Source organism: Sciurus carolinensis, chromosome 17 (genome assembly GCF_902686445.1).
Source record: "Sciurus carolinensis chromosome 17, mSciCar1.2, whole genome shotgun sequence".
In the NCBI taxonomy this organism is placed as follows: domain Eukaryota; kingdom Metazoa; phylum Chordata; class Mammalia; order Rodentia; family Sciuridae; genus Sciurus; species Sciurus carolinensis.
Window position 1 is genome coordinate 30,859,044 of NC_062229.1, and position 27,988 is coordinate 30,887,031.

Sequence of the window (27,988 nt, forward strand, 5' to 3'; positions counted from 1 at the left end):
GTGAAAAACTCTCAAATTAAATTCTATCATCATCATTAGTAGTAAAGCTCTTGAACATTTTCATTAAGGTTAAGAATACAAGAAGGATCGTTTAACTACTTTTTAGCTCTTGCTCATTATTTAATAATAGCCTTTAAGTACCTCAGTGTGATTAATCAAGAAAATTAAGCACACAGTGTAAAAATTGGAAAATGGAAGAATGTGAAGTCAATATAGTCAGTTGAGCATAAAAGCAAGAATTAAAAATAATAGAAATTGGGGCTGAGGATATAGCTTGGTAGTAGAGCATTTGCCCAGCAGGTGTGAGGCCCAGGGTTCAATCCTCAATACTACAAAAATAAAAAGGAATTAAAAAGTAATAGAAATATATCATGTTTTGTGGATAATATGGTTACCTAGAACAATTGTAAAACCTTTCGAAAATGTCATATGGCTAGTTATAAAGTAACAAAGAATCATTGCTATTGTTATTATTTTATACTAACAGAAACCATTTAGTCACAAATAATATTTCTGAAATATTTACCTGCCAGACACTGTAAGCATAAAATAACTGGGAATAAATATAATAAGAGCCAGGCGTGGTGACGCACAACTGTAATCCCAGCAACTCAGGAAGCTGAGGCAGGAGGAATCTCAAGTTCAAAGCCAGCCTCAGTGATTTAGCAAGGCCCTAAGCAACTTAGTGAGATCCTGTCTCTAAATAAAACATAAAAAGGGTTGGGAATGTGGGCCTCAGTGATTAAATGACCCTGGGTTCAATCCCTAGTTCTAAATATATATATATGAAATATGTATATTAATATAAATATATATTATATATTAATATAAATATATATAAAGAAAAATAAAAGAAGTACATGAAAAAAGTATAAACCTTTGCTTAAAGCATTTTAAAAAGCAAAAAGAATTCATACCCCAGTCTCAGGAAGACTCTGCATTAGTTCCTAAAGCATTTAATGGAGTCAATGCAATAGCAATAAATTTTAACACTTCTTGAGTGAACTTGACAAAACATTGCTAAAGTTTACTTTTTTATATGTATTTTTTAGTCGTAGGTGAACACAATACCTACATTGTATCTGTATGTGGTGCTGAGGATCGAACCCAAGACCTCACTTGTGCTAAACAAGTGTTCTACCACTGAGCCACAACCTCCAGCCCCGCTAAAGTTTATCTTAACAATTACAAAAGAGTTCCAAGGAAATTCATGTTAGTGAATTATTAATGCAGGAATAGACAGCATCAGAACCACATAGAGGAGCTTAGGGGTGTAACTCAGTGGCACATCACTTGCCTAGCAGGCTTGAGGTCCTGGGTTCCATCCCCAACACCACAAACAAAACAAAAACATGGAGAGAGGACTGAAGGAGATTTAACAAAGAAATGTAGCATATGATAAAACCGACTTCTAATCTGTAGGGTTTTTTTTTTTTTTTCAGTATTGAACCCAGGGGTGCTCCACTGCTGAGCCACAACCCCAACCCTTTTTTATTTTTTATTTTGAGACAGGGTCTCACTGAATTTTTGAGGTTGTCCTCAAACTTGAGATCCTCCTTCCTCAGCCTCCTAAGTCACTGGGATTATAGGTATGGGCCAATGCACCCTGGTCTAATCAAGGATTTTAAGTGGTTCATTAAAGTGTTGAGAAAATTGTCAAATCACTTTTAAAATTTGTTAAAATAGGTATTTACTCTTTACTGAAGCATATTGATATTTAAAATTGGAATACCAAATAATGAAACCACAAAACTTTTAAAAAGGGGAGGGAGACGAGCACATGCGTATAATCCCTGCATCTCAGGAGTCTGAGACAGGAAGATCCCAAATTTGAGACCAACCTCAGCAACTTAGCCAGGCCCTAAGCAACTTAGCAAGACCCTGCTCCAAAATAAAAAATAAGAAGGACTGGGTATGTGACTCAGTGGTGAAGTACCCATGGGTTCAATCTCTGGTACCAAAAAAAAAAAAAAAAGAAAAATTATTTTTCTAGCCTTGGAATAATCAAGGGCTTCTTGGAACACCAAAGATTTTTACTCAGGAATGATAATAGAGTGAAACAGACATTATCACCTCGTGTACATATATGACTGATAATAGAGTGAAACAGACATTATCACCTCGTGTACATATATATGTATAATCAGAAAAATGAGAGATTCCACTCCATTTATGTATGATCTATCAAAATATATAAATGCATTCTACTGTCATGTACAACTAATTAGAACAAATAAAAAAACTTTAAAAAATTATAGCAAATTATTTAACCATATTAAATACTATACTAATAAACCATACTGATGTGGGGCAAACAAAAGTAAACAAGATTCAAAGGCATACAACAAAGTAGGATGAAGTATAAAAACAGTTAATGTGCCCAAATGCACAGGACACTCGAACACAAAGGATATGAACAGGCCATTCACAAAAGGAAAAATGTCAGCATTACTGGTAGTAAAAGAAATTAAAATGTAATGAAATACAGTTTTCATGCATTAGTCTGGGAAAAGCAAAAGGATAAATAACACCTGTGTTGGTGAGCAGTGGGGGAGACAGCCACCTCGGTGCTCTGTAGATGGAGTGTAAATTACTGTCCTCTGGGAACTCAGTCCCCAATCTGTACCAAAAGCACACCTTCGACCTGCCCCCCACCCCAAAATTCTAGATTTTTCCTAAATTCTAGAAATTTATCCTTGACAAATAATCTGACACATTTTTGACCTCAGTTTATCGGGATAAACTGGAAACAACTGAAATGTGCACCAACACGGATTTTAGCTAAATAAATAGTAGCATGTGCAAATATTAAAATGTGCAGTTCTTTAAAAAATTGATAAGTATTATATAAAGCATTCACATTACCAAGTGAATAAAGGTTCGCCTAACAGATTATTTGTTGGAAAAATAATTTCAAAGCAAACATTTAGGGTATCTTATAAAATAATAGTGCATCTTATAAAATTCTGTGTGCATTGTGTATGTGGTGTACACATGCACACTTACACATCAATAGTGTCAAAAAGAGTATTCACCTAAATGTCAGCAGGGGTTTCTTTAGGGTCATGAAATTGGAAATTGAAAATTTTTATAATTTTTATATTATTTAAGTTTTACATTTTATTTCAGAATACATATATATGTATTCTGAAATTAAGATATGTATGCATACATGTATTAAGATATACATAAGTATCTTAATTAACACATGCATATATATGCCTGCTTTTTATCGTGAGCAACTTTCAAAGTCCATTTGGGAACCCAAATTATACCATTGTGCTGTCTACATTGACCCATTTAGTCATATACATGCCTCAGCACTGCATCCCCGGGCATTGTGAACAGCATTGATCCGTGGATCTGTGTAGCACACAGAGGCCCTGTAGTCAGATGGGAGGGCCAAGAGTGACAGAAGGAGGCTGCTCCCCAGAGTCCTCAGTGACGCGTTCAGTTGCCTGGCTAGGGAGCCTCAGAGCGTGCTCTGGATGGAGAAGTAACTGGAGAGGAGCAGGTATTTATTGGAAGGCTGGAGGTGGAAGAAGGCAGCTGGGATCTGTGGGAGCGCCCCTGTAGGCTCAGGAACTTGGGTGGCAGCAGGAATGAGGAAGTGGGGAAAGTCTAACCACCTCAGCATTCTGGAAACTTCGCCTCCTCAATTCTGAGGATAACAGGCGATTTGACTCCATCTAGTCCTATGCTTCCTTAACTTCACTCTTACAAACATTTATTTAAAATTCTGCTGTAGACCATCTCTCAGTGGGTTTTTTGTTTGTTGACATATTTATTGTAACAGGAAACTTAATCATTATTATAATTGGAGGCCAGTATTATGCCCTATGAAAATTAGGGAGCTGCACAAAATAAATAGAATGAATACAAAACCAGTTGTACATTGTGTCTGGCAGAAAGCTGCAAAAGCTTTCCATGAGGAAATTGTTTCAGAAAGGTTAATCCTAAACACACACTAAACCAGAACTGACACTTGCTCCCTACCCACCCCTGTAGGACACTAGAGTGGCCCACCCCCACCTTGGAGTGGAATCTAGTCCAGCATTGACAGGAAGAATGGCCCCCCACCTCCCCACACCCCGTTGGTCACCTCTGTCCCCGCCCACCTGGCAGCAGCAATTGTTAGCAATAGTGCCTCCTGCCGGCTGGAAATGGCAGTGGTAAGGACCCCATGCCCACCTGTCCTTACCCACAGGCCTTTGAGGACATCTATCTGGAGGAGCGAAAGACCATCAAGGTTCTGCTGGAGTACGCTGACAAGATGTTCACCTACGTGTTCGTGCTGGAGATGCTGCTCAAGTGGGTGGCCTACGGCTTCAAGAAGTACTTCACCAACGCCTGGTGCTGGCTGGACTTCCTCATTGTGGATGTGAGTGTGGCCACAGGTGGGGAACAGAGGAGGGGTGGCCCGCTGCCCAGTGAGGGATGGAGGAACAGGGGCGGTAAGAGTCAGCAGCCGGAAGCGGAGGTGCTCAGCTGTGCTGTGGGGCAGGCAGAGGGGAAGGAGGCTATGCGTCTGAGAGACCCAGGCCCTGACCTCAGGGTCCCTGCCATTAAAAACCCCCATTTGAGCAGGAGCAGGAGAAGACCTAGGCCCCTGTTTCTTGGAGTGTCCGTTCACTAGCAGTTCAGGCAGGGGCACGAGCCAGGGAAGAATGGGGGGCTTGTTCTCTTGGGGTGGCCAAAAGAGAGGGATGAGCAGACACGCCTGTACTGTAGCCCTCCCCACAGGGTCTGCGAGGTGGCTCAGGCCCACCAGCCAGCCAGCAGTGCAGGGCCTCCATGCCCACACAGGAGATGGAGAGAGGCCACCATGGAGGCTCTGGCTCCAGTAGCAAAGACCCCTGGGGAAGAGGAGATGGGGTGGAGTCACCCGTGAGGAGGAGGGTTAAGGGTGGCTGCCTGGATGGCACCGTAGCTGCGAGGGCTTGCCTGTCTATGAGGTTGACCTGTCTTCTGAGCACCTAGTTGGAGCACCTAATCTGAGCAGAGGAAGGGGGAGCCCCTACCCTGTAGCTTCCCTGGCCCCCGGACACTCGTCAGAATGATTGACAGGGCCCCTGAGCAAGGTCCAAGCTCAGCCTATGGAAGAGCCCTGTCTGCTCTCACAGAGGGTGGGGGCAAATGACTCAGAAGGATCAGTGTGGGTGCCATAGAACAGAGTGGGGTCAGGATTTGCAGACTGCAAAGGGCTTTCCAGAAGGTGCCAGGGCTGCCCGTGAGTGACTCCTGGGCTTGGCACTGGGCTCTTCAGAGAAGCCCCGACTCTGTGGTTACAGAAGCGACTGAGGCTGTGCTCAGTCCCCACACACTACTCAGCCCTAGTAGTGGAACCTGACCAGGCAGAGCCAACCAAACCTGTGTGGGAGGCTTTGGTGGGGAGGCTTTGGTGGGGAGGCTCTGTGGGCTGGAGAATAGGCACAAAGACACAAGCCCAGGTGCTGGTGCCTCCAGTCCCAGCCTCTTTCTATCACATCAAGAGGCCAAGAGGATGCGGGTGCAAGGTTGAGTGATGCTGGGGGGGCAGGAGCAGAGTTGCAGAAGCCCTGGGCAGCCTGGTCCAACCCTCAGAGCCCTGCAAGTTGAAGGAGAGGGCCCCTGGGAAAGCCCGAGGCCCCGGAGGCTGCGTGCCAGCTGTTCCTGCAGCTTCTTTGGAAGTTGGGCCTGCTGAGGAACTCCCCCGAGGCAGGCTGAGAGCGTCTGCAAAGACTTCTGGGAAAGTCCACCCCCAAGCCACAGGCCACCCACCACTGCCACTGCCACCATGGGGAACTCAGAGCTGAGGCAGGGTGGGTAAAGGGAGCTGACAGGACTTTCTGGTTCAGGCCCAAGACAGGAGAATGGGCCCAGGAGCAGGCACCTGAGTTGACAGCAGGGTGGGGCCTTACCTGTAGTAGGGAAGAGGAAGTAAATGCTAAAATCTGGCTGGCATTCTTTCTTCCTTTCTTTTATGGGCTCCAGGAATTGAACCCAGGGTGCTTTACCACTGAGCTACATCCCCAGTCCTTGGTATTTTTTTAAATTTTGAGACAAGGTCTCATTAAGTTGCTTAGGGCCTCACTAAATTGCTGATTTGGGGCCTCAAACTTGTGACCCTCCTGCCTCAGCCTCCCAAGTTGCCGGACTTACAGGAGTGCACCACCATGCTGGCTGGAATCTGGCTTTCTTGCCACTGGCCATGCTACCCAGGAAAGGTGGTCTCAGGATCAGAGTCCCAGGAAGGACGTTTCCAGGACCCATTCACGCACACTGTCAGTAAATGCTGTTGAGCATCTACTACGTACAAATACTCTGTGAGCTCTGGGGATCTCAGGGAATAAAACAGTCAAAAACTCCTGCCCACCTGGAGGCAGGTGACAACAAACAATAAGCAGAAGAAATAAGTCTGTTTCACTTCATGTCAGAAGGTGATATGTAGCATGGAAGAAAAGGAAGAAGGGGAAAGTAGATTAAGAGTGCCCAGACCAGGGGCAGGTGGGAAGGGAAGGTGCAGGTCGCCATGCTAAATCCTCTGGCAGGAGTGGACCCACAGAGGCAATATTTGAGCAAATTTTAAAGAAGTTGAGGTTAGCCAGGAAGATGTCTTGCAGAATGTTCCAAGCAGAGATTGGAATAGCAGTGCAAAGGCCCTGTGGCAAGAGAATGCCTGGCATGTTTGAGGAACTGCCAGGAGGCTAGAGTGGCTGGAGCAGAGGGAAGGGAGGAGATGAGGCACCAGGACAAATGGGGGGGAAAAGAGAAACAGCCTTTGAAAAAACATGGACTTGCATTTAAAATGAAATGTGGAGGCCTTGGCAGGCTTTGAACGGAAGAGTGACATGGACCAGCTTTCATTCTTAAAGTGTCGCTCTGTCCTGGGAGCAGGGGAGGGGGACCACAGGTGGGAGCAAGGAGAAGAGTCAGAGGCTCTGGCAGTGACCCAGGGGGAGATGATGTGGCCTGGTCAGGAGGGCGTCAGTGGACGTGGTGAGAAATGTTTCGAGGTCTGGAGAATTCTGAAGGCCGGCCAACAGGAAATCCTGATGGGTTAGACACAGGGCATCAGAACCCGAGAGGGGGTAGGGATGACGCCAGGGCTTGTGGCCTGGGCAGCTGGAAGGTTGAGGCTGTCACCATCTGAGATGAGGAGGTTAGGGATGGAGCAGGTGGAGCAAGCTTTGGAAAGCACAAAGGTGACCAGATGGCGTTTAGAAAGAGGACAGGCAGACTGGCCAGGCTGGGTGCTCTGGAGGTCCCACCCTCGGAAGGAGGTCCCTGAGAGATGTCTCTCCAGGAGTGAGGACTCGCAGGCAGCATCCTCAAGGGGTGAGTGGAGGCAGCAAAGAGCTTGACCCCAGGGTCTTCTTCCTCCAAGCCCTTTCTGCCAGCCCCTGCCACCTGGTACTTCATGTCTGGGAGGAGACTGTGGGACTCAGGTCCCTGTCCAAGGTCGCCTACCACACCAGGCTCCCCTGAGCACCAGGGTGGAGTGAATGGTGCCTGCAGAGGAGGCCAGACAAGAGCCATTTCCAGCCCATGACCTCAGGCAGCAGTGAAGTAGGAAGGGAGTGAAGGACCCCAGAGCTTTAGAGGGATAAAATCCCCATGGTGGGCGATAAAATCCCCCTGCCAGGGCAGAGGGAGCAGAGTGCTAAGGTTCCCGTTGCCACCAAGTCCCCACCTGCACTTGGCTCCTTAGAAGATGCTGGCAAGTTGCAAAGTCCCGCTTTGGGGAAGTGCCCTCAGGCTGTCTAGCTGCTCACACTCAACCCAGGGCTGCCCTTTCTTCTCCACAAGAGGCTTCTTAGAATTTGGCTTGAAGGAAAGCTTATGGGGACCCAAAACCTAGGCTTTGTGTCCCTGCTCTGCCCCAGCAGCAGATGGCTTTGGAACTCAGTTTTCTCACTTGTAGGATAGGGGTGACCAAGTCCAACAGCATGCAACTAGGGGCAACTCAGAGGCAATTCAGGGCAACTCAGAGCGTGCGTGTGGAGTGCACATAGTGAGCTCTTAGAAGGGTCTAAAGACAAGACGCCCGTGGGTCTCCCCGAGCCTCTCAGGCTCTAGGAAACCTGGCCAGTGCATAGCAGGCCTGTGAAGCCCGGGAATGATGAAGATTGGATATGGGGAGGCCCCAGCCTGTCTGACGTGGGCCCAAGCCCTGCCCTCTGTCTCTGGAGCCACCCGCATCCTCCCCTCCACTTTCCTCCACAGGTCTCACTGGTCAGCCTGGTGGCCAACACCCTGGGCTTTTCCGAGATGGGCCCCATCAAGTCGCTGCGGACTTTGCGTGCACTCCGCCCACTGAGAGCTCTGTCCCGATTTGAGGGCATGAGGGTAAGAGGAGCTGCTGCCTTCCCACCAGGCAGCGGGAGGCAGTCACACTGAGGGACCTGCAGACTCAGCTAGGGAACCAGCTGAAGCTAGGACAGTGGCCTCCATGACTTGGCAGGAGCATGATCCAGAAACTCCAGGATAGGTATAGCTGAGTCTGGGGGTTATCCAGGGGACAGACAGCTAAGAGAGACCACCCTCCAGGGCTCTTGCCTGCAGTCTTGTGGGGTCCAGTGAGGGTCAGGGTCACTGAACAAGGGAGAGGAGGCAAGAGTTCACTGGGGCTCAGAAGCCTTGGTGACACCACAGCCCCACTGGCTCCCAGGGCCCCTCCACTTCTGCTGTGCTTCAGGGTCCCGTGTGTGTGTGCCCACTGCATGTGGCCTGCATCCCCTGCCTCCTGGCAGACACAGGCAGGGGTGAGAGAAGGTGGCATGAAGCGTGCTGCATCCTCATATCAGGTGCCAGTTTGCAGAATGCAAGAGTCACATGTGTGTTAATGCCTTTGCACTGGGATCCTGGTGCAACTCCCGATGCATTTTTGGTAATCACACATGACCAAAGAATGTGAGTCTATAAGGCAAATGAACATAAGCTACAATACATAGCAAGAAAACGAATGTGTGTATTGGCGTGTGCATTTTTTTAAACAAAATATACACAATTTGGGGTAACTTCAGAAGACACTTCCGCTGTCTCACAGATCCGGCAGGCGCCATGGCACAGCTTGCCATGTGGTTGGTGGCTTTGAACCTTGCCCACATCCCCCATTCCTGGGGAAACATATCACATACCCGTTCACAAGTGAATAATCGGACCAGAGTTAAATTTCTCTTTGGAAGCAAGGACATTTGATTCCAGAGGGACACAGGGAGGTGGTAGATGCCAGGAGTGCCTCTGGTGTAGCCACTGGTCTCAGAAACCAGCCAAGGGCAAACTTCCAGGACTCCTACCCGCTCCCCAGGAAGCTCGGTGCCCTTCAGAGCTGCGTTGGGGCTCATCGTCTCTGCTAGGGAGCAGCGTTTCCAACCTAGCTTCTGGACCTTCGGGGCCACACCCTAGGACCCCACACCAGCTTCACCTCCAGTCTGTATGGTGCACATCTTCCTGGCTCATGGTCAACTGAGGACTTGGTCCCTGAGTGGGGTGGGGTATCCCAGATAAACCTGCCAGGGAGTCCGCTCCTGGGTGCTGTGAGCCTGAGGGCTCCCTGGGGTCAGGCTGCCCCTCAGTAAGGAGTGAGGCTCAGAGAGTACCCGTGCCACCTGCCCTCCAGCACTGCTCTTACCAAAATCTGGAGAACTATCACAGACCCCTCCAGACACGTCACATGGGAGTGCCCTGTGTAGACTTCAGGGAAAAACACCCCTCCATCCCGGTAGCAGCAACTCTAAAATATACTAAAAATTTAGCTTAGAGGCTGTAAGAACGAGTGGGATTCCTAGGAGGCCTAATGTCTTGGGAACATATTCGTAGAGGTCCTTTCCATCATATTGCTGGCCTCCTCAACTACCAGAGACCCTGATCATGAGTGAGAGCAAGGTAGGACCAAAGAGAAAGATATGTATTCTGGAGTTGCATTAGACTTAGGGTGCAAAGGAAAAGTGGGTTCTCTCTCACTGCCCTTACTTCCCACCAAGGCTCCTAGCCATGGAGATGGCCTCTCCTATGACTGGAGGATTTGCACCCCCACCCCACAGCCACCTGTAGCCCCGGAGTTCAGTCAGTGAGAAGCCTTGAAAAGGGCATATGTTCCAGGCACCCCCAAGAACTGAGTCTCCTTTCTGTCCACTTGAGGTGGTGGTCAATGCCCTGGTGGGCGCCATCCCATCCATCATGAATGTCCTCCTCGTCTGCCTCATCTTCTGGCTCATCTTCAGCATCATGGGAGTGAACCTCTTCGCAGGGAAGTTTGGAAGGTGCATCAATCAGACGGAGGGAGACCTGCCTTTGAACTACACTATCGTGAACAACAAGAGTGAGTGTGAGTCCTTCAACGTGACAGGCGAATTGTACTGGACCAAGGTGAAAGTCAACTTTGACAACGTGGGGGCCGGGTACCTGGCCCTTCTGCAGGTGGTAAGTCCTGGAAAGAAGGAACTTCTTTCAAACAACACAGGCTTTTACCCCTGTGGGTGGGAGTGGAGGTGGTGGGACCCCACTGGATCCTTACCATATGGTCACAGGGTCCAAAAGGAGCTAATGATTTTCCAGGGCCTTGGCTCCTTGGCAGGTCACATTCTCCAAGATGTAGGGCATGGGGGTCAGGTCAGCACCAACTCCCCAGCCAATCATCTAGCTAAAAATAAAAGACCACAGGCTCCCCCAGATACTGAACTATTTGCAAAATTGTGATTCTGACCACCTCTTTTAAAAAAGGTAGTGACACCTCTTGAGTTGTTTAAAAGAATATGTTTGCTTTCGTCTTCGATGTGTGAGTTGTGTGATGTTTAAACACAGAGTCCTTCTAGAGTTTCCACTGATTTTTTGAATACAGTAGCTATTACATACCCCATAAATTAACCTGCCCTTAACTCTGACAACAGGAATGCAAACAGAAGCACAGTGTATGAAGCCTCAGTTTACATGTCTTGCTACCAAGTCATAAGTCCAGACACCTGTTGCCAGTCCCCAAAGTAGAGGAAAACTCAGCAGAGTATCACCTGCAAAGTTTGCACATCCACTCACACCTTCATGCATCCCATAAGTTCCACTAGTAGCCCAGAAAGACTCCTCTGTCATGGTTGGTGGAGGATGGGATTAGAGCCCAACCCTGAGAGTTGTCCATCCTTGTGACTGTTGTTCCAAATGTCAGAACTTTGGAAGGAAAACCCCTTTGTAGACTGATAACTGCGCACCTTTGCAACCAGAACCATTCTGTGGCTGGGAAGAATTCAGTCACAAGCACCTCATAACCTTGGGAAGTCCCCGACAGTTTCCAAAACACTTCCCAGCCTCTCTTTATAAGTGAGGACTCATGGCATAGAGAGATGGCATAGATTGCCCATCTGCCTGCTGTATTAGTCAGCTTTCTGTTAATTCAACAAATACCTGAAATAATGGACTTATAGGCCCTCTTTACCTTTGGGCCTGTGGCAAGGCAGCCCATCATGGCAGAGCTATGTGGTGGAGCAAGCTGCACACCGCATGGGCAGGAAGCAAAAGAAAGGAAGAGGGGCTGAAGTTCTATCAGTCCTGCCAAGGGCACGCCCCCAGTGACCTGAAAGTCTCCTACTAGGCCCCACCTCTTAATTATCCCACCACCCCCCCAATTGCACCTTGCTGGGGACTGAGCCTTTAACATGTGACATGTGGAGGCCTTCTAGACCCAAACTTTAGCACCTGCCTGTCTCAGGAGGACTCTTAGACACAGTAAGTTTGTGTAACTGAGCTTATGCCATGAAAGGGGCTCAGACAGGAGATTTTGCCAAGAACACAAGTGAGATCCTCTGGGCAGTTGGTCATGTCTCTTGGGTTCTTTCTGAATCTTCATAGCAGCCCAGCCTGGGGCCAACCATTTACCACACTGGGACTCCATCTCCATCATTCAGCCTCCCTCCTTTTTACTCCCTTGGTGTAGTGAGCTGGGGCCAGCCTGTGGCAGTTCACAAGAGCTGATTGGTATATTTGCAGAAATTTTGCAAGCTGGTGGTTAAACACGGCCATTATAAAAAGTTAAATTTTGGACTGGGGATATAGCTCAGTTGGTAGAGTGCTTGCCTTACAAGCACAAGGCCTTGGGTTAAATCCCCAGCACCGCAAAAAAAAAAAAAAAAAAAAAAAAATTAAATTTGATAAACATATAATTAACTAAATGATGTTAAAACAAAGATAATATTCAAATCTCAGTACTACTTTGTATTATCATCTGTGCTGTTGAAATTATTCTCATTTCTTATATCTAAACAGTAGCAAATGTTGTAATGCTGTTCTGTGCATCTCTTCCTGTGTTTGTGTTCCGTAACATTTTGGCAACTTGAACTCAGCCATGGTGAGAATATTTGTATCAGAGAAATAGGCAAATACAACAGCGAGGAACTTCTTTCTGAAATTCATTTGTTAGCCTTTTACCAACACACCACTGGCAAAAGGACCCCCTGAAGTATGAGGCAAGGTTGGGATTCTCCAGGAACTTCTGCATGGTTCTCTAAGGTGCCTGAACAGGGCCGCACTGAACCTTAAACTGAGATGGAGCTCAAGGCCCACCTCTCCATCCCTCACACCCACCCTAGGAACTCTGGGTTGTGTTAGAATCTGAACTGTACTCATCTGAAGGACACACCCTTGGCTCAGTCATGAGGCTTACGTCACACTACATGGCTTCCTTGGAGTGTCTGCTCAGCTGCTTCCCCACACCCCTAACCCTAAAAAAGATCTTTCCCTGGACTGCCCAGTCATTTGGACACTACTGAACAGGTGATGGGGGCTTGCTTGCTTCTTATAGGAGAAGCCTGGCCTTATTTGTCCAGACAAGGGCCCTACCTAACTCAAGCAAGATGCGAAATTAAATGATTTTCTTAATCTTCTCTTTTTCTTGTAGGCAACATTTAAGGGCTGGATGGACATTATGTATGCGGCTGTGGATTCCAGAGGGGTAGGTTGCCACACTGGCCTCTCCCACCAAATGAGGCACCTAAGGCTCCAACTTGCTTAGCTACCAGGGAATCTATGTCCACATCTAAAAGCCCAGGGTAAGATCTGCAAGGACAAGATCTAGTGTGTCAACCTGGGCTTCAGCATCCCTGGAATGCCCTGGCCTGGCTCTGAGGCAAAGTTGGGTAATCTCCCAAGAAGTCCCCAAAACACAATACAGTATACTCAGATCTTACCCCAGCAGAATGGACTAGAAGCAACAGAGATGAAAATGAAGTTTCTTCTTTGTCCTTGTGCCCCACCCAATCACACTGACAGTTCATTAAAGAGAGGCTCAGATATACTCCAACCTCCCATTGGCCCACAGACTGAAGCCACATGCCGACACAGTGCCAGCCCCAAGCCCTACACTCCTGCTGTCCTGCCTGGACCATTCACCCTCCTCACCTCTGTCCTACCCACCTCTGTCCCCACTCTACTCACAGACACAGGCACACACACACCTGCACTGGTGATCTTCCTCTGGACAAACCCCAACCCCAGAATGGCTCTCTGCCACAGCCCCTGCCTGCCTTTCCCCAAGGGCCCGGCCTGTCTGACCTCCCTGTCTGATTTCTCCCCCTTAGTATGAAGAGCAGCCCCAGTGGGAGTACAATCTCTACATGTACATCTACTTTGTCGTCTTCATCATCTTTGGGTCTTTCTTCACCCTGAACCTCTTCATCGGTGTCATCATTGACAACTTTAACCAGCAGAAGAAAAAGATACGTAGAGCACTGGCTCCCCGCCAGGGCCAGGCAGGGAGGGCAGGGTGCCAGGGACGGAGGAGCCTTCTGGCTCCAGGGCCCATCTAACCTCCCCTGTTAAAGATGGTCCTTTTCCTTCTCCCGTTGGAATCAGGTAGGGGGACGTCCATGAATATAGTATGCCTCAGCCTGTAAGAATGTAACAAGGGCTTTGGTGAGAGGCCTGCCCTAGTCTACCTGAGAGACGAGGCTCCTGGGAGAAGCTGGGGTGAGAGCTGGGACTATTCACCTGGTCCACGCTTAGGGGTCCTACGTGGAGAAATGCAGAGGCTCAAGGTCTTTCCTGGAACTCCATTAGAGGGGCCGTGATTGGGTTGCAGGTCAACCAGGTGGGCAGAGAGAATCCCAGGGCAGACTGAACTGAGAAAGGGGAAAGGTCATAGGGGGCATTGAATTTGCAGCTCAGAAAGCCAACAAAAACTCAAGGTGAATGACAACAGGGATCCTGGAAAAGCAGGTTTGGGGAAGAATTTCTGGTGCAGGTTAGAGACATACTTTCTGCACCATGAGAGGAAATGAGGAGGTGGCAGACCCTAGCACCCTCATCAAGGAAGCAAAACCCCTATTGCCCTCCATGCTGGGCCTCTGAGAATCCCAAAATGAGGCTGGTGCCTGTCTCTCTGCACTTAGGGGGCCAGGACATCTTCATGACAGAGGAACAGAAGAAGTACTACAATGCCATGAAGAAGCTGGGCTCCAAGAAGCCTCAGAAGCCCATCCCACGGCCTCTGGTGAGCCAGGTTTCTCAGCAGAGTGGGGAGGGTCTTCTGGGGGAACCCTGGCAGCCTGCCCCAGCCACATAGCAAGCCATCAGGGTCTCCTCATCATCTTCAGCCAGCTGAGAGGTACTCCCACACAGACATCTGTGTGTGTCTCAGCTCCACACAGGTGCTGGCAGAGGCACAAGAAGGCTGTGGCTTCCAGGCCATGCTACATGTTCACAGGAACGCATATGCTTCTCGTTTGTCCCCTCCTAACACTAAGGGGGTACAGGTTTTCCCCAGGGAGAGCAGGTAGCTTTTGCAGCTCCACCTCCATTCATGGCCTCATCCTGGGAACCCTCTGAACAATCAGGGAGCTGTATTTCAGTCCCCTGATGAATGGAACCAGGAGGGGGTGCTGTGTTCTCTGCTAGGCTGACTCTCTTGGTCCCGTCCAAGTCATTCCCTGAAAAAGTTGGGGATGAGTGGAAAGAAATACTCAGAATAATTAAGTGATGTAACCTAAATCACTATCTAATGAGTGACAAACCCAGTTCTTAAATCTCATTCATCACTTTCATCTGATTCTTTCCTGTTCACCGTGCTTTATCCTAGGTTAGTTGGGTGTGTATGTTTATGTTTAATAATTATAATATTATTTCTCCCCCCAAATAATCTGGACTGATTTATAATTAAAGGTGCAGATAAATACAGAATACTTTTATTTGGCAGAGTAAATAAAATCAAGCCCATAAAAAGAGTAGAGTATATTTATCTGAGGTCTCATACAGTTATTAGGATTGAAGTTTTAATTTGACCTTCAGACTGTGGGAACAAAGAGAAGCACAATGAATAGCATGCTAAGGAAATTCAGGATGGGATAAATCTCTCCCTGAAGACCCATCAGGGGAGACATCGTGGAGGAGGGAGCCTCAGGGCTGGGCTTTCCTCAAGGCCCAGGGAGTGTTTGGACAGGAGAACCAGCTGTTTCCATCTCTGAAACAACTTTCTCCTCAGCACTCATCATGGTGGTATGGTGGGGGCTTTGGCCTCACCAGAGGGTGGAGTAGGAGGATGAGTGGTCTGGGTGAGGGGCAGCAATGGCAGCCGTGTGCCGGCCTGTCTGGGAAGCTTATCCCACTTCCTCCTCCTTTCAGAACAAGTACCAGGGCTTCATATTCGACATTGTGACCAAGCAGGCCTTTGATGTCACCATCATGTTTCTCATCTGCTTGAACATGGTGACCATGATGGTGGAAACAGATGACCAAAGCCCTGAGAAGGTCAACATCTTGGCCAAGATCAACCTGCTCTTCGTGGCCATCTTTACAGGCGAGTGTATTTTCAAGATGGTTGCCCTGCGCCACTACTACTTCACCAACAGCTGGAACATCTTCGACTTTGTGGTTGTCATCCTCTCCATCGTGGGTAGGTATGCAAGTCAGCTGGACAGAGAAGCCCTCCCCAGGTCAGGTCTCCAGCCCTTTGGTGTCTCCTTAATGCCAACACTAGGCTCCTTCCTCCTTTTTTCTCTGTAATCTTCACCCCTTGGTGCACACACAGACACACACACACACACACACACACACACACACACACATGGATACATGCAAACTCACACACCCCTTCAGAGAGGGGGGAAGTCTGGAAGGGCCCACTTAAATCAAAGGATCCAAGATGACAGAAAACTCAGTATTCTCTCTGATCCCACCCTCCAGGGCACCCTGAATATATTCTCTGGTTGCCCAGAAAGCTTCAAGGATAAGTCTAGAAGAGGGAGTGGGCACTGTGGTGGTTCTTCTAACCTCCAAAGGAAAGCCCCCACCTTAGGTTGAAGGAGGAAGAGACTTGTGTAGGGTGAGGTGAGTTCCCCAGGGATGGGAGGTAGGTGGCCTGCTAGGGTAAAAGTAATACGTGGTGGGCTGGGGATATAGCTCAGTTGGTAGAGTGCCTGCCTCGCAAGCACAAGGCCCTGGGTTCAATCCCCAGCACCGCAAAAAAAAAAAAGTAATACGTGGAAATGGAGAATTCTGGAGTCCACCAAGATGTGTGCCAGCTTCCTTCAGACATTACCTGCTTCATGCAACTCACCTTGTAGAGTCAGCTCTGAGGGAGGAACATCATACAACTAGGGAACAGCACAGATAGAATCTTCGGTGTGTCTGTTTGGCCTCAGATCCCAAGTGCTTTATATAATAGCTTTATTGAGATATAATTCATGTACCATAAAATTCACAGAAAGTTAATTTAAAATTCAGTTGATAGTATACAATTAGTGTGTTTTAATATCACCACACATCACTTAACAATGGGGACATGTCCTGAGAAATGTGTCATTAGTCAATTTCATCACTGAGTGAACATCAGAATGTACTTACTACAAACTGAGATGGCTATGACATCACTAGACAATAGAATCTTATAGAACCACTGTCACATATGTGGTCCTGTCATTGACTGAAATGTTATGTGGTGCATGAATGGATATTCACAGGGTCGTGCAACTATTACCACTAATTTTAGAATATTTTCCTCAACCCCAAGAGAAACTACCCACTTAGTAGCTCTCCATTTCACCTCTCCCTCCACTCCTGGCAATCACTAATCTATAATTCAGAGGGAGTACCAAACTTTTCCTAAGTGGCTGTGTCATTTTACATTCCCACTGTCAGCATATAAGGATTCCCATTATTCCACCTCCTCACAGATATGTGTGATTGTGTTTTTAAAATTATAACCATCCTGGTGGGTATGAAGCGCTATCTCATTGAGGTTTCGATTTATATTTCCCTGGTGATTACTGATGCTAAACACTTTTTCATGTGCATATTAGTCATTTATTTATCTTCCTTGGAGAAATCTCTATTTAAATATGCTTTGCAGGGCTGGGGCTATAGCTCAGTTTTTAAAGTGCTTGCCTCGCATGTGCAAGGCCCTGGGTTCAATCCCCAACACCACAAAAAAAAAAAAAAAAAAAAAAAATATATATATATATATATATATGTTTTGCACATTAAAATTTATCTTTTTATTATTGAGTTATAAGAGTATTTTCTGTATTCTGCATACTAGTCCTTTATCGGATACAGGATTTGCAAATATTTTCTCCCAGTCTATGGGAGCTGGTATTTACTGAAGCATGAAAATTTTTAATTTTAATGAAGTCTAATTTATTGATATCTTTTATTCTGTCATTTGTGCTCAGAGCCCAAACTCTTGACCCCACCACTGTTGGCATCTCTGCCTTTGGGGTAACTCTGACCTTTGTCTTTCTGCCATATGCATCCTTCTCTCTCTGGTGAACCCAAACAGTAGTTCAGGCACTGAACAGTAGTTCAGGTCAGGTAGTAGTTGCTACCGTGATGGGCAGGTGGTTAAAGCATGAAGCAGGGTCAGGAATGCCCTTCAGTCCCAGGCAGGAGTGCGGATGGCAGTGTGCCTCATGAGGCTGGAGAGAAGCTTTAGAGAAGGTAAGACATCAGAAGCAGGAAGGAACCACTGAGGAAGGGCTTTCAGGGGTGCAGCACGTACTTCAGGATCACCTGCTGGTCTTGGAGCTTGGGCCATACAGAGAGGCATGATTAAGAGGTCAACTTGGAGCCCAAGTGTCTGGGTCAAATCCCAGCTTCTCACTTCGATGGCAACTTAAGTTACCTCGCCTCTCAGTTTCCTCTTCTGGAAAGGGAGGAGGATTATGTCAGCTCACTTTCCCGGAGCGATGAGAAGCACTAAATGAAATGATGGCTATAAAGTGCTTGGCCAGTGCCCTATTGACACGTGTCGGCCAGCAACATTATTATTATATGAGGAGTCTGGAAATGTCACTTGGACCAATATGAGGCAAGGTTGTTTCATTCTTTCTTCTACAGTTTATACCTGTGTTCCTTAAAATTCCAAACCCATGTAGTCACTAGAGACACAGGGATGGGAACCCCTGGAGAGAGGCAGAGTTGGGAAGTGACAGGAACCATCACAGAGAGGCTGAGAGAAGACACTGGGGCTTGGAATGGTGAGGGGAGCACTGATTCTAGGTCACTGTTTCTTGTCCCTCGTGCACAAAAATTATCTGGGCTTATTGAAAAGAAATCAGCTAGGGGTGGAGCTGAGATTTTGCATTTCCAATAAGTACCTAGGAGCTACCAGAGCTGCTGGTCCTCAGATCTCACTTTGAGTAGTGTGGCCTGAGTTCTTGTCCAAGCTGGGCTGCCAAGATGCTGAGCAAGTCCCCTCTGGCCTCAGAACCCGCAATCTAGAAGACAGGCCTAGTTCAGCTCTGTTGTGCAGGGATAGCCTGAAAAGTTAAGGAATAAAGGGGCCAAGAAGGCATTTTGCAAAGGATGTAGACCCTCCTTTCCTGGATCACAGAGAGGTGGGAGGAGGCAGGGTCCTAGCACACCCACTTGACCCACCCTTCCTGGAAGGGACTTTTCTGCCTCACTCCTCACTGTACAGAGTAATTCTGGCCCAGAAGGACAGAGGTGCCACCAGCAGCCACCATCTCTGTTGTTCCCCACAGGTACCGTGCTCTCAGACATCATCCAGAAGTACTTCTTCTCCCCCACACTTTTCCGAGTCATCCGCCTGGCCCGAATCGGCCGCATCCTCAGGCTGATCCGAGGTGCCAAGGGGATCCGCACGCTGCTCTTTGCCCTCATGATGTCCCTGCCTGCCCTCTTCAACATCGGGCTGCTGCTCTTCCTCGTCATGTTCATCTACTCCATCTTCGGCATGGCCAACTTCGCTTATGTCAAGTGGGAGGCCGGGATCGATGACATGTTCAACTTCCAGACCTTCGCCAACAGCATGCTGTGCCTCTTCCAGATCACGACGTCAGCGGGCTGGGATGGCCTCCTCAGCCCCATCCTCAACACAGGACCCCCCTACTGCGACCCCAATCTGCCCAACAGCAATGGCTCCCGGGGAAACTGTGGAAGCCCAGCTGTGGGCATCCTCTTCTTCACCACCTACATCATCATCTCCTTCCTCATTGTGGTCAACATGTACATTGCCATCATCCTGGAGAACTTCAGTGTGGCCACAGAGGAGAGCACCGAGCCCCTGAGCGAGGACGACTTTGACATGTTCTATGAGATCTGGGAGAAGTTCGACCCAGAGGCCACCCAGTTCATCGAGTATTCAGCCCTGTCTGACTTTGCTGACGCCCTGTCTGAGCCGCTCCGAATCGCCAAGCCCAACCAGATAAGCCTCATCAACATGGACCTGCCCATGGTGAGCGGGGACCGGATCCACTGCATGGACATCCTCTTTGCCTTCACCAAGAGGGTCCTGGGGGAGTCTGGGGAGATGGATGCCCTGAAGATCCAGATGGAGGAGAAGTTCATGGCGGCCAACCCCTCGAAGATCTCCTATGAGCCCATCACCACCACACTCAGGCGCAAGCATGAGGAGGTGTCAGCCACGGTCATCCAGCGGGCCTTCCGGAGGCACCTGCTGCAGCGTTCCGTGAAGCACGCCTCCTTCCTCTTCCGTCAGCGGGTGGGCAGCAGTGGTCTCTCCGAAGAGGACGCCCCTGAGCGAGAGGGCCTCATCGCCTACATGATGAACGAGAATTTCTCCCAGCGCGTTGGCCCACCCTCCAGCTCCTCCATATCCTCCACGTCCTTCCCACCCTCCTATGACAGCGTCACCAGGGCCACTAGCGATAACCTCCAGGTGCGGGTGTCTGACTACAGAAGCAGTGAAGATCTCGCAGACTTCCCCACCTCCCCCGACAGGGACCGCGAGTCTATAGTGTGAGCCTGGCCCCGGCTGGCCAGGACATCCCCTGTTGTATAGGGACAAACCTGAATGCGGTCAAAACCAGCATCCGCTGGGGCCTTTTTGGCTTTGAGCATTGGGCGTGAGCAGCGTCTCAGCCCCGCGGATCCACAAGGCAGAGTTCTGTGGCACTGCGTTGACAGTTGGAGGAGCCCACCATCTCGGGAGGCCTGTCCCTGGAGGCCCCACGTACCAGTGGCCTGTCTGCTCAGGCAGCACCCTGGGGCTCTGAAAAGCAACTTCATCCCAGCTGCTGAGGCGAAATATAAAACAGACTGTATATGTTGTGAATGGGCTTTCATAAATTTATTATATTTGATATTTTTTTACTTGAGCAAAGAACTAACTTTTTTTTTTCCCATGGGCAAAGGCAGCAATTCATGCTGCCTCTTCTCAACCCTGAACAAGAGTGTCTGTGGAGCTGCCAGAACTCTGTCCTCAAAGCAAAAGTGGGATCCAGTGCAGCTCCCACAGGCCTTCTCTGCCCAGGGGAGGCTTGGGGTTCCCCTGCTGCTGGGCTGAGGTGTCAGGAAGGCCAAAGCCCCTCACCCACTCACGCATGTGCACACACTCCTCACGTACTCGGAGGCCAGACACAGGCCACAGGGGCCTGGGCTCCCCTCAGGCTAGTGTCAGGCAGCCACCTGACCCAAGGAAGACCAGCCTTTCCTCCTGGTCCCATGGGTGGGTTCTTGTCAGTGGGGCTTACTCTGGCCTTCCATTGTCCCCAGGGTCCTATATCCCACCTCCCTGCCTTTTCTTATGCAGGGTTAATCCTACAAAACTGAAAAGCTTCCAGAAGGGAGTGGCCTTGGTCTCAAGCTGAACTTTGGCACTAACGCCCTTTCTTTCCTCCAGTAAGAGTATTAATGTTAAAGCCCCAGGGCACAAGGGAGCCGGCCATTCACAGTCAGCTCCACAGCTTGTGCCTGCTCCTAGAACCTGGCAGGCCCTGCCCTATAGGTCAAGGGAAGAGAGGCCAAGTCATGGCGCTGGCTTTAACATGCCCAGATGTGGTACCTGCTGCCATCTCCCAGGCTCTCCTCTGACCCTATGAGGAAGGGGCTCCTGTGTGTGCCCAGCTTGTCTCCAGGTGCAGTGGCATGGAAGTGGAGAGGGTAGGTTGGCCCTGTGCAGGGAAGGGACCCTTGGCCAGTCAGGCCTGGTTCTCTTGTGCTAGAAGGGGAAGGACCCATGAGCTCCTCTGGGAAAGGGAGCATTGTGACCCAGGGCCAGCTTCTCCGGCTCAGCCCAGGCACCCGTGGCACCCATATACAGGACCTCCTCGGGGCAGGATCCAGGCTGTCCCATGACTCTTGTGAAAAAGGTTTTTTCAGGGAAAACTACCTTTACTAGTCCAATCACCCCCAGGACCTCTTCAGCTGCTGACAATCCTATTTAGCATATGCAAATCTCTTAACGTAGGGAACTGTCACCCTAGTGACAGGGTTAGCTGGCCGAGCCTGAGCAGGCAGGGGCCCCCCGCTGCCCGATTCCAGCTCTCCAGCAGAGCCACCCTCTGCCGGGGGGCATCCAGCTCACAGGCCACCTCAGTCTCACCTGTGCTCTGGGCTGGCTGCTCCTAACCTACCTCGCCGAGCTGTCGGAGGGCTGGAGGTTCCCAACGCTCACGGCACACGCTTGTGGCGGTGCCGAAGGGGGCACTGCTGTCAAGTAAAGTATTATGTTTCTTCTCGTCACCCCAGCTCCCTTGGTGGCAGCCCCAACCCCAGGGCCCCAAACACCCCCCAGAGACTTCTCCCATTTTCCCTTTGAGTCCAGTGTGGGACTTGGTTTTAACTGTCCCAGTGACACTTCTGTGAGTGGAGATTTATTTTTGTAGCTCTCTGTGCTTTGCTCTCCAGGCTTGGAGAGGTGAATGCCCCTCCCTGGCACTCGCTGCCCGCTGCCCATGCGGGAACGTGACTGGGCGGCAGGCTGGGCTGCCAGCCCAGCTGGCCGGAAAGAGACTGTGATTTTGTGTGTATGGACGGCCTGGGAGCCCTGCGACAGGTTTCCGGGGCTGGCTGCAGACTCGACGCCGGAGGGCAGGACAAGGTAGACCTGACTTCTTAGCTTAGCATGGCTCTCGTTTTTTTTCTCCCAGAACTACACAATGACCAGCAGGAGGGAAGAAGAGAGTAGGAAAAAGGAGAGAGGGACATGCATCAAGTGCCAGATGTTGTCTGAACTAATTGAGCACTTCTCACCAAACTTCGTGTATAAATAAAATACATATTTTTAAAACAAATCAATAAATGGCTTACATGACCTGGTCTGGGCTCCGTTCTTGTGATGGAATTTAACAGGAGCGGTGGCAGAGGCTCAGGGAGGCTGTGAGGAGGACGTGGCCTGAGAAAGTCTAGAGAGCAATTGTGTTGGGGTGGGGGAAGGGAGATGCCAAACACCAAGACTTCCGATCCTATTCCTTGGAAAATGGCCAGAAGCATGGGCCCGACCAGCACAAATGGGGTGCAGGCACAGCAGTATGGACCCCATGAGAGGACAGCCCAGCCCTGCCCTCCAAGACTCACAGTCTGGGGCTTTGAGTGAGGCTGGTGGACTGTACCCATGTGACACCTGGCACCAGCTTCCACACCTCTTCTCCCCCTTGCTCATCAGCCCACTGTGGCTCCCAGCTGCCTGCCCAACCAACCATCCCTCTCCAGGACTCTCTTCATCTTGTAGAACTGAATCGCTGTACCCATTAAACACTAATTCCTCAGTCCCCACTCCTTCCAGCCACTGGCAACCTAGAATGCTCTTTCTGTTTTTGTTGTTGTTGTTGTTCGGGGTTTTTTTGTTGTTGTTTTTGTTTTTTACTAGGGATTGAACCCAGGGGCGCTTCACCACTGAGCCACGTCCCCAGTCCTTTTTGTTTCTTGAGACAGAATCTGACTAAGTTACTGAGGCTGGCCTCAAACTGGCCATCCTCCTGCCTCTGCCTCCCAATTTGTTGGGAGTACAGGTGCGCGCTATCATCTAGGATTTTTGTCTCTAGGATTTTTGACTACTGTAAATGCCTCGAAAGCGTGGGCTCACCCAGTATTGGTCTTGTTCTGACTGGTCATTTAGCATAGTCTCCTCCAAGTATGCCCATATCAGCAGGTGTCAGAATGTCCTTCCTTTTTAAATGCTGAATAATATTCCATTGGATGGATAGTCCACATTTTGTTTATCTATGTTTCTATTCACCCCTCAATGTACAATGGGGCTGCTTCCACATTCTACCTGTTATAAATAAGGCTGCTATGAAAATGGTATATAAGTATCTCTTGGAGACCCTACTTTCAACTCTTTGGGGTATACCCAGAAGGGGAATTGTTGGATCATGTAATTCCATTCCATCTTTTGAGGAACGACCATGCTGTTCTCCACAGGGGCTGTACCATTTTACATTCCCACCTGCTGGGCACAAGGACTCATTTCTCCACATCCTCACGACACCTGTCATTTTCTGTTGTTTATTTGTTTGGTTTTTGGTATTGGTCATTTTAATGGGTATGAGATTGCACCTCATTATAGTTTCGATCACACTTTCCTAACAATTACTGATGCTGAACATGTTTTATATACTTAATGGCCATATTTTATAGCTTCTTTGAAGAGATGTCTATGTAAGGCCTTTGGCTTTCTTTTTTTTTTTTTTTTTTTTTTTTTTTTTTGCGGTGCTGGGGATTTGAACCCAGGGCCTTTGGCCATTTTTTAATTAGGTTGTTCAGTTTTTTTGTTTTAGAAGTTCTTCATTACCAGCTACACCATCTGCAAGTAGTCGCTCCCCTTTGGTGGGTTGCCTTTTGGCTCTGTTGATATTGTGTTTGGATTCACAAAATTTCCGTATTTGCATGAAATCCAGTCTGCCTCTTTAATCCTTGTGGCCTGCACTTCCTACTGTCCTTTGAGTTGTGCCTTTTCAGTTCCTTCAGGAGCATATCCTCCAGGTCTCACTAAACATGCAAGCTCTCTGGGCTCTAGGCCCTCTCCTAGGAAGAGTGAAAAATATTCAAAACATGGGTTTGAAGACGACTGGAATCTCACCACCACCACCCCCTCCCCACCCCCAGCTCCAGCACTGGGATCAAGTCCAGGAACTCAGGCATGCTAGGCAAGCACGCCACCACTGAGCCACATGCCCAGTCCAAGAGTCCCAAACCTTACCTTGAGCCCCGCTGCTCCACCACGCTCGAGCCAGCACATCCAGCTGCCTACCGTGGGCAACGGCAAAGCATTCAAGGTCAAACTGTCCAACACTGAGTCCTCTGATCTAGCCCTGGCTGTGAAGACCCCATCAGACGCCCTCATCCCTCTGCTCCCCTCAGCCACACCCCCATCCAACCCCTGTTGGTTTCACCTTCATCGCGTCCTCCAAATCCCACCACGTGGTTCCATGTTGCTGCCCCTTCCTTTTAGAGGTCAGGTCTTGCCTCACGGAGACCACCAGGGCAATTTCTTCCTCTAACTTCATCCATTCCAAACTCTTCACTCAGCTGCCAGAGTGATATTTTAATCCCAGATAATGACGCCCTGGATAAAACCGCTTGGTGGCTTCCTGTTGCCTCAGGATCAAGGCGATCCCTCCCAGGCCTCATCCCTGCCGACCTCGGTAACCGCATCTCTCCAACCCCTCAAAGGCTCCAGGCTCTTCCTCCCCAGCCTCGCCAGCTGCTACTCCCTCTCCCCAGAACACTGTTCTCCTTCCTGCCCAGCCTCAGGTCTCACCTGAATGTCCCCTCCTCTGGGAATCTTCCCAGACATGGCCCAACCCCTTCCCCATTTCTTGATCCCTTGCTCCACAGCACCCAATGTTCCTCCTCACAAATGCTCGCAGAGCCGGTATGTGAACAAACGGGATCCCTGATGGGAGAGACGCCATCCTTTATTTTTGTCCCTCCCTGTCCCTTTCAGCTTGATTCAGTGGAGAGCATCCTCCCTGGCTCTGGATGAGACCCAGGCAGATCCTATAGCTTTTCTTCTTAGTCCTGGGTCACGACAGCAGTCAACAGTCACTTTTCTTGTAAATACAGTCTCAGCCCCGCTGAGAACGTCAGCACCCTGAGCAGACAGAGTGGCTGAGTGGCTTCTCCTCCCCAGGCCAGCCAGACCATCGGGGGAATTCTCACACAGGCATTTCTTTGGGGTTTTGTAATGATTCCCTATTGAACCTGCTTTCTGGAAGAAAGTGCATCTCTCTTCCAGGGGCTTCTTCTCTTGCCCGTAGATACCCGTGGGTCAACCCCCAGCCTCTTCCTGCCAAGACCCTTGATTCCCCCAGGCAGCCATGCTGTGGTGTCACACACTGGTTTCTCTCTGCCTGCCCACCTCCGGTCCATGGGAAAAACTTGGAGCACGTGTCCCTGTGCCCTGACAGCAGCACACTCTGCTGCACCTCCAGCCCCCAGAGCAGCTGACCCCCGACCCTCATTCAGGGTTGCCAGGGCCAGAGTCAGACCCTAGTCACGCATCCATTGAGCTATCTCAAGCCCAGAGAAGTCCAGTCCTTCATGTCTATCATGTCTCCTACCTCTCTGACATCCTCTTACCAGACCTGGGTTTAGAAGGTGGCACATGCCCCCCAAAGCTCCCCCACCAAGAAAAGGTCACGGGGTCCTACAGACTGAAAGAAGCACACGGAGCCACAGTCCAAAGCTAATCACCAGAAAAGTCCCGTTTTATTTTAAAAATGCACACAGTTATATAGGGCCGGGAAGAGGCTGATTGGTTGGGGCATGAAACGGGGTGAGAGTTGATTGGGAGAGCCTTGTTGCTGGGGGGCGGGGCGATAGCTGATTGGGTGAGCCGTGTTGCTGGGGGACGGGGTGATGGTTGATTGGGTTAGCCTTGTTGCCAGGGGTCTGGGCGGGGTGTCAAGCACTGAATGGGTGCGAGTTCGCGCCGGAGGGAAGAAGTTATGAGGAGTAAAATCAGGAAGAGAAGCTTGGCCAGCACCATGTTGGCACCTAAGGGGGGGTGGGTGACCTTATAGAGACAACACAGGACAGTTTTCTCCAAAGAAACCCACGTGTGGGTTCCCTCAGCCCTTCTCTGCTTTCTCAGAATCCTTTTTATCAACTTAAGTGACTGTTTCTTTTGATATTTCCCTTATAAACAATCTGCATCAGAGAGACATGTGGTTTGATACCCTGGAACACTTGGCATTGGTCCCTTGGTCAAAATCAAGGCAGGAAAAGTCCATTCTAACCACCTGTGACACCTACCTATGCCTTTTTCCTCCAACCAGACCAGGGCTTTTCAAGGGGCAGGCTGTGTCCCAGGGTAGTGGGCCGTGACCAGCTTTTTGAAAAAGAACATCAGAACAGAAAAGAGGGATGAGTGTTGGTTTGTGAAACTGCTGTTTCAGATAGATATAAAACTTGGGGGCAGGCCTGTGTGCATACCTCGGTGAGTGATGGCAAATGAATTTCTTACTAGAAACCCCAGAGGACAGAATGTAAAAGAAACACAAGGTCAGGCCCATGTCTGTTTTTCCTTAATAGCCTGCCAGGACCTCACCCAGAGACTGGCCTGTGCTAGGAACTTATTCATGGTCTTCTATGTGCACTGCAGGAGGCGGCGTATGAGGTGCAGCCCCCACCACGAGGCTGAGAGGGGTTGGGGTCTCACTGTAGTGAGAGAAGAGACCCGACTAACTACCTCCTCTACCCAAGGCTTGGCCTCTGGGGTTCTTGGCCCCTCCGCGGGGAGCTCGAGGTGGGTCTTTGCCCCTTGGATGTGGGCAGGCTCACCTGGAGGGAGTGTGGTCGGGGCCAAGGCCTTGGGAGGAGGCCGGAGCTCTCGGCCATGCTGCAGCTGTCACCCCAGGCCACGCTGGGGTGAGGCTGGGGTCCAGGCGGGTGGCTCTGTGAGTGACAGATGCCTGCTCCCACGTCAGAGGGAAGGCATGCAGCTTGAGGATCTCAGCCCTTGGCAGGGAGAGATGCTCCTGGACAGACGTCAGCTCTCACCCTGGAGCCACAGCGTTGGCAGCTCCCCTACCCCCATACCAGCAGCTCCTCCACCACCAGCCATGACAGCCACGAGACTCAGGCCCAGGAGGTTGGGAGGAGCAGGGAGACAGAGGCCCAGGCACTCCCACAGGTAGAGGCAGCAAACAAGGGCAGCAACCCAGAGCAAGGGAAGATTGTGACAGCAGACCCCCGATGGGCTCCGGGAAGCCTCAGGGACTGCTGTCTCCCAACACCAGCTGCTTCTGAGTCTGCCTGTGCTGGCACAGTCCCTGTGCACCTGCCAACCCTAACCCCAGTGCTCTGAGCACACCAACCCTGTGCCACTCGCTGGGGCTAGGGCTACGGATGGCCAGGCCAGGCCTCTTTGTTAACAGATCAGACTCCAGACCCCGCTGCAGTGCCCCGCAGCAGAGCAGGCATCAGGAAGCTTTGCAGAAGACACAAATCTATCAATCCATCAACCCACTCTGCAAGACTCACCTGGATCCTCCTCTCCATTTGAATCCCTCCTGTCCCCTGACGTCTCCTTTCCCTTCTCTCTCCAGCAGCCCACCTTCCACTCTGTGTTTTTCTGGAAGGAAGCCAAACGCAGGGTCATTTGAGATTCTCACCCAGATGGGGAGATGCATGTGGACTCACACACAGGCACTCATGAACAGGCAAGGCACAGTGGGTAATCAGGGTCTGTGTCAGGCACAGGGGGATATCGGAAGTCCTGGGAATGAATCTCAGCCTTCCTGTCCCAAACCCTCTGGGGCCAGAGCCTCGGGACATTTCCAGGGACAGAGGCAGGCAAACAGGCCAGAGGACCATCAGAAAG

At 49.8% G+C, this 27,988-nt stretch overlaps 1 protein-coding gene and 1 long non-coding RNA gene across 5 annotated transcripts in view; one reads left to right on the top strand and one right to left on the bottom strand.

Annotated features, from left to right (window-relative positions):
- Positions 1-22,474, top strand: part of Scn5a (sodium voltage-gated channel alpha subunit 5) — a 97,603-nt gene extending 75,129 nt beyond the window's left edge. For 3 of the 4 annotated variants that reach the window (XM_047530849.1, XM_047530850.1, XM_047530851.1), the window contains 8 exons: positions 4,208-4,381; positions 8,206-8,328; positions 10,123-10,404; positions 12,866-12,919; positions 13,545-13,682; positions 14,351-14,455; positions 15,583-15,853; positions 18,942-22,474. In XM_047530849.1, coding sequence (XP_047386805.1) covers positions 4,208-4,381; positions 8,206-8,328; positions 10,123-10,404; positions 12,866-12,919; positions 13,545-13,682; positions 14,351-14,455; positions 15,583-15,853; positions 18,942-20,182 — 2,388 coding nt within the window. In that variant the 3' untranslated portion in view covers positions 20,183-22,474. Of the gene's footprint in view, positions 1-4,207; positions 4,382-8,205; positions 8,329-10,122; positions 10,405-12,865; positions 12,920-13,544; positions 13,683-14,350; positions 14,456-15,582; positions 15,858-18,941 lie in introns of all 4 variants that reach the window. The other variant, XM_047530852.1, reaches the window with a different exon arrangement.
- Positions 22,475-26,080: 3,606 nt separating this feature from the next.
- Positions 26,081-27,742, bottom strand: LOC124968424 (uncharacterized). The gene is made up of 3 exons (XR_007105716.1): positions 27,649-27,742; positions 26,419-26,494; positions 26,081-26,160 (listed from the first exon to the last, which is right to left on the bottom strand). It is a non-coding gene; the product is annotated as an uncharacterized LOC124968424 (long non-coding RNA).
- Between the last annotated feature and the right edge of the window lie 246 nt (positions 27,743-27,988).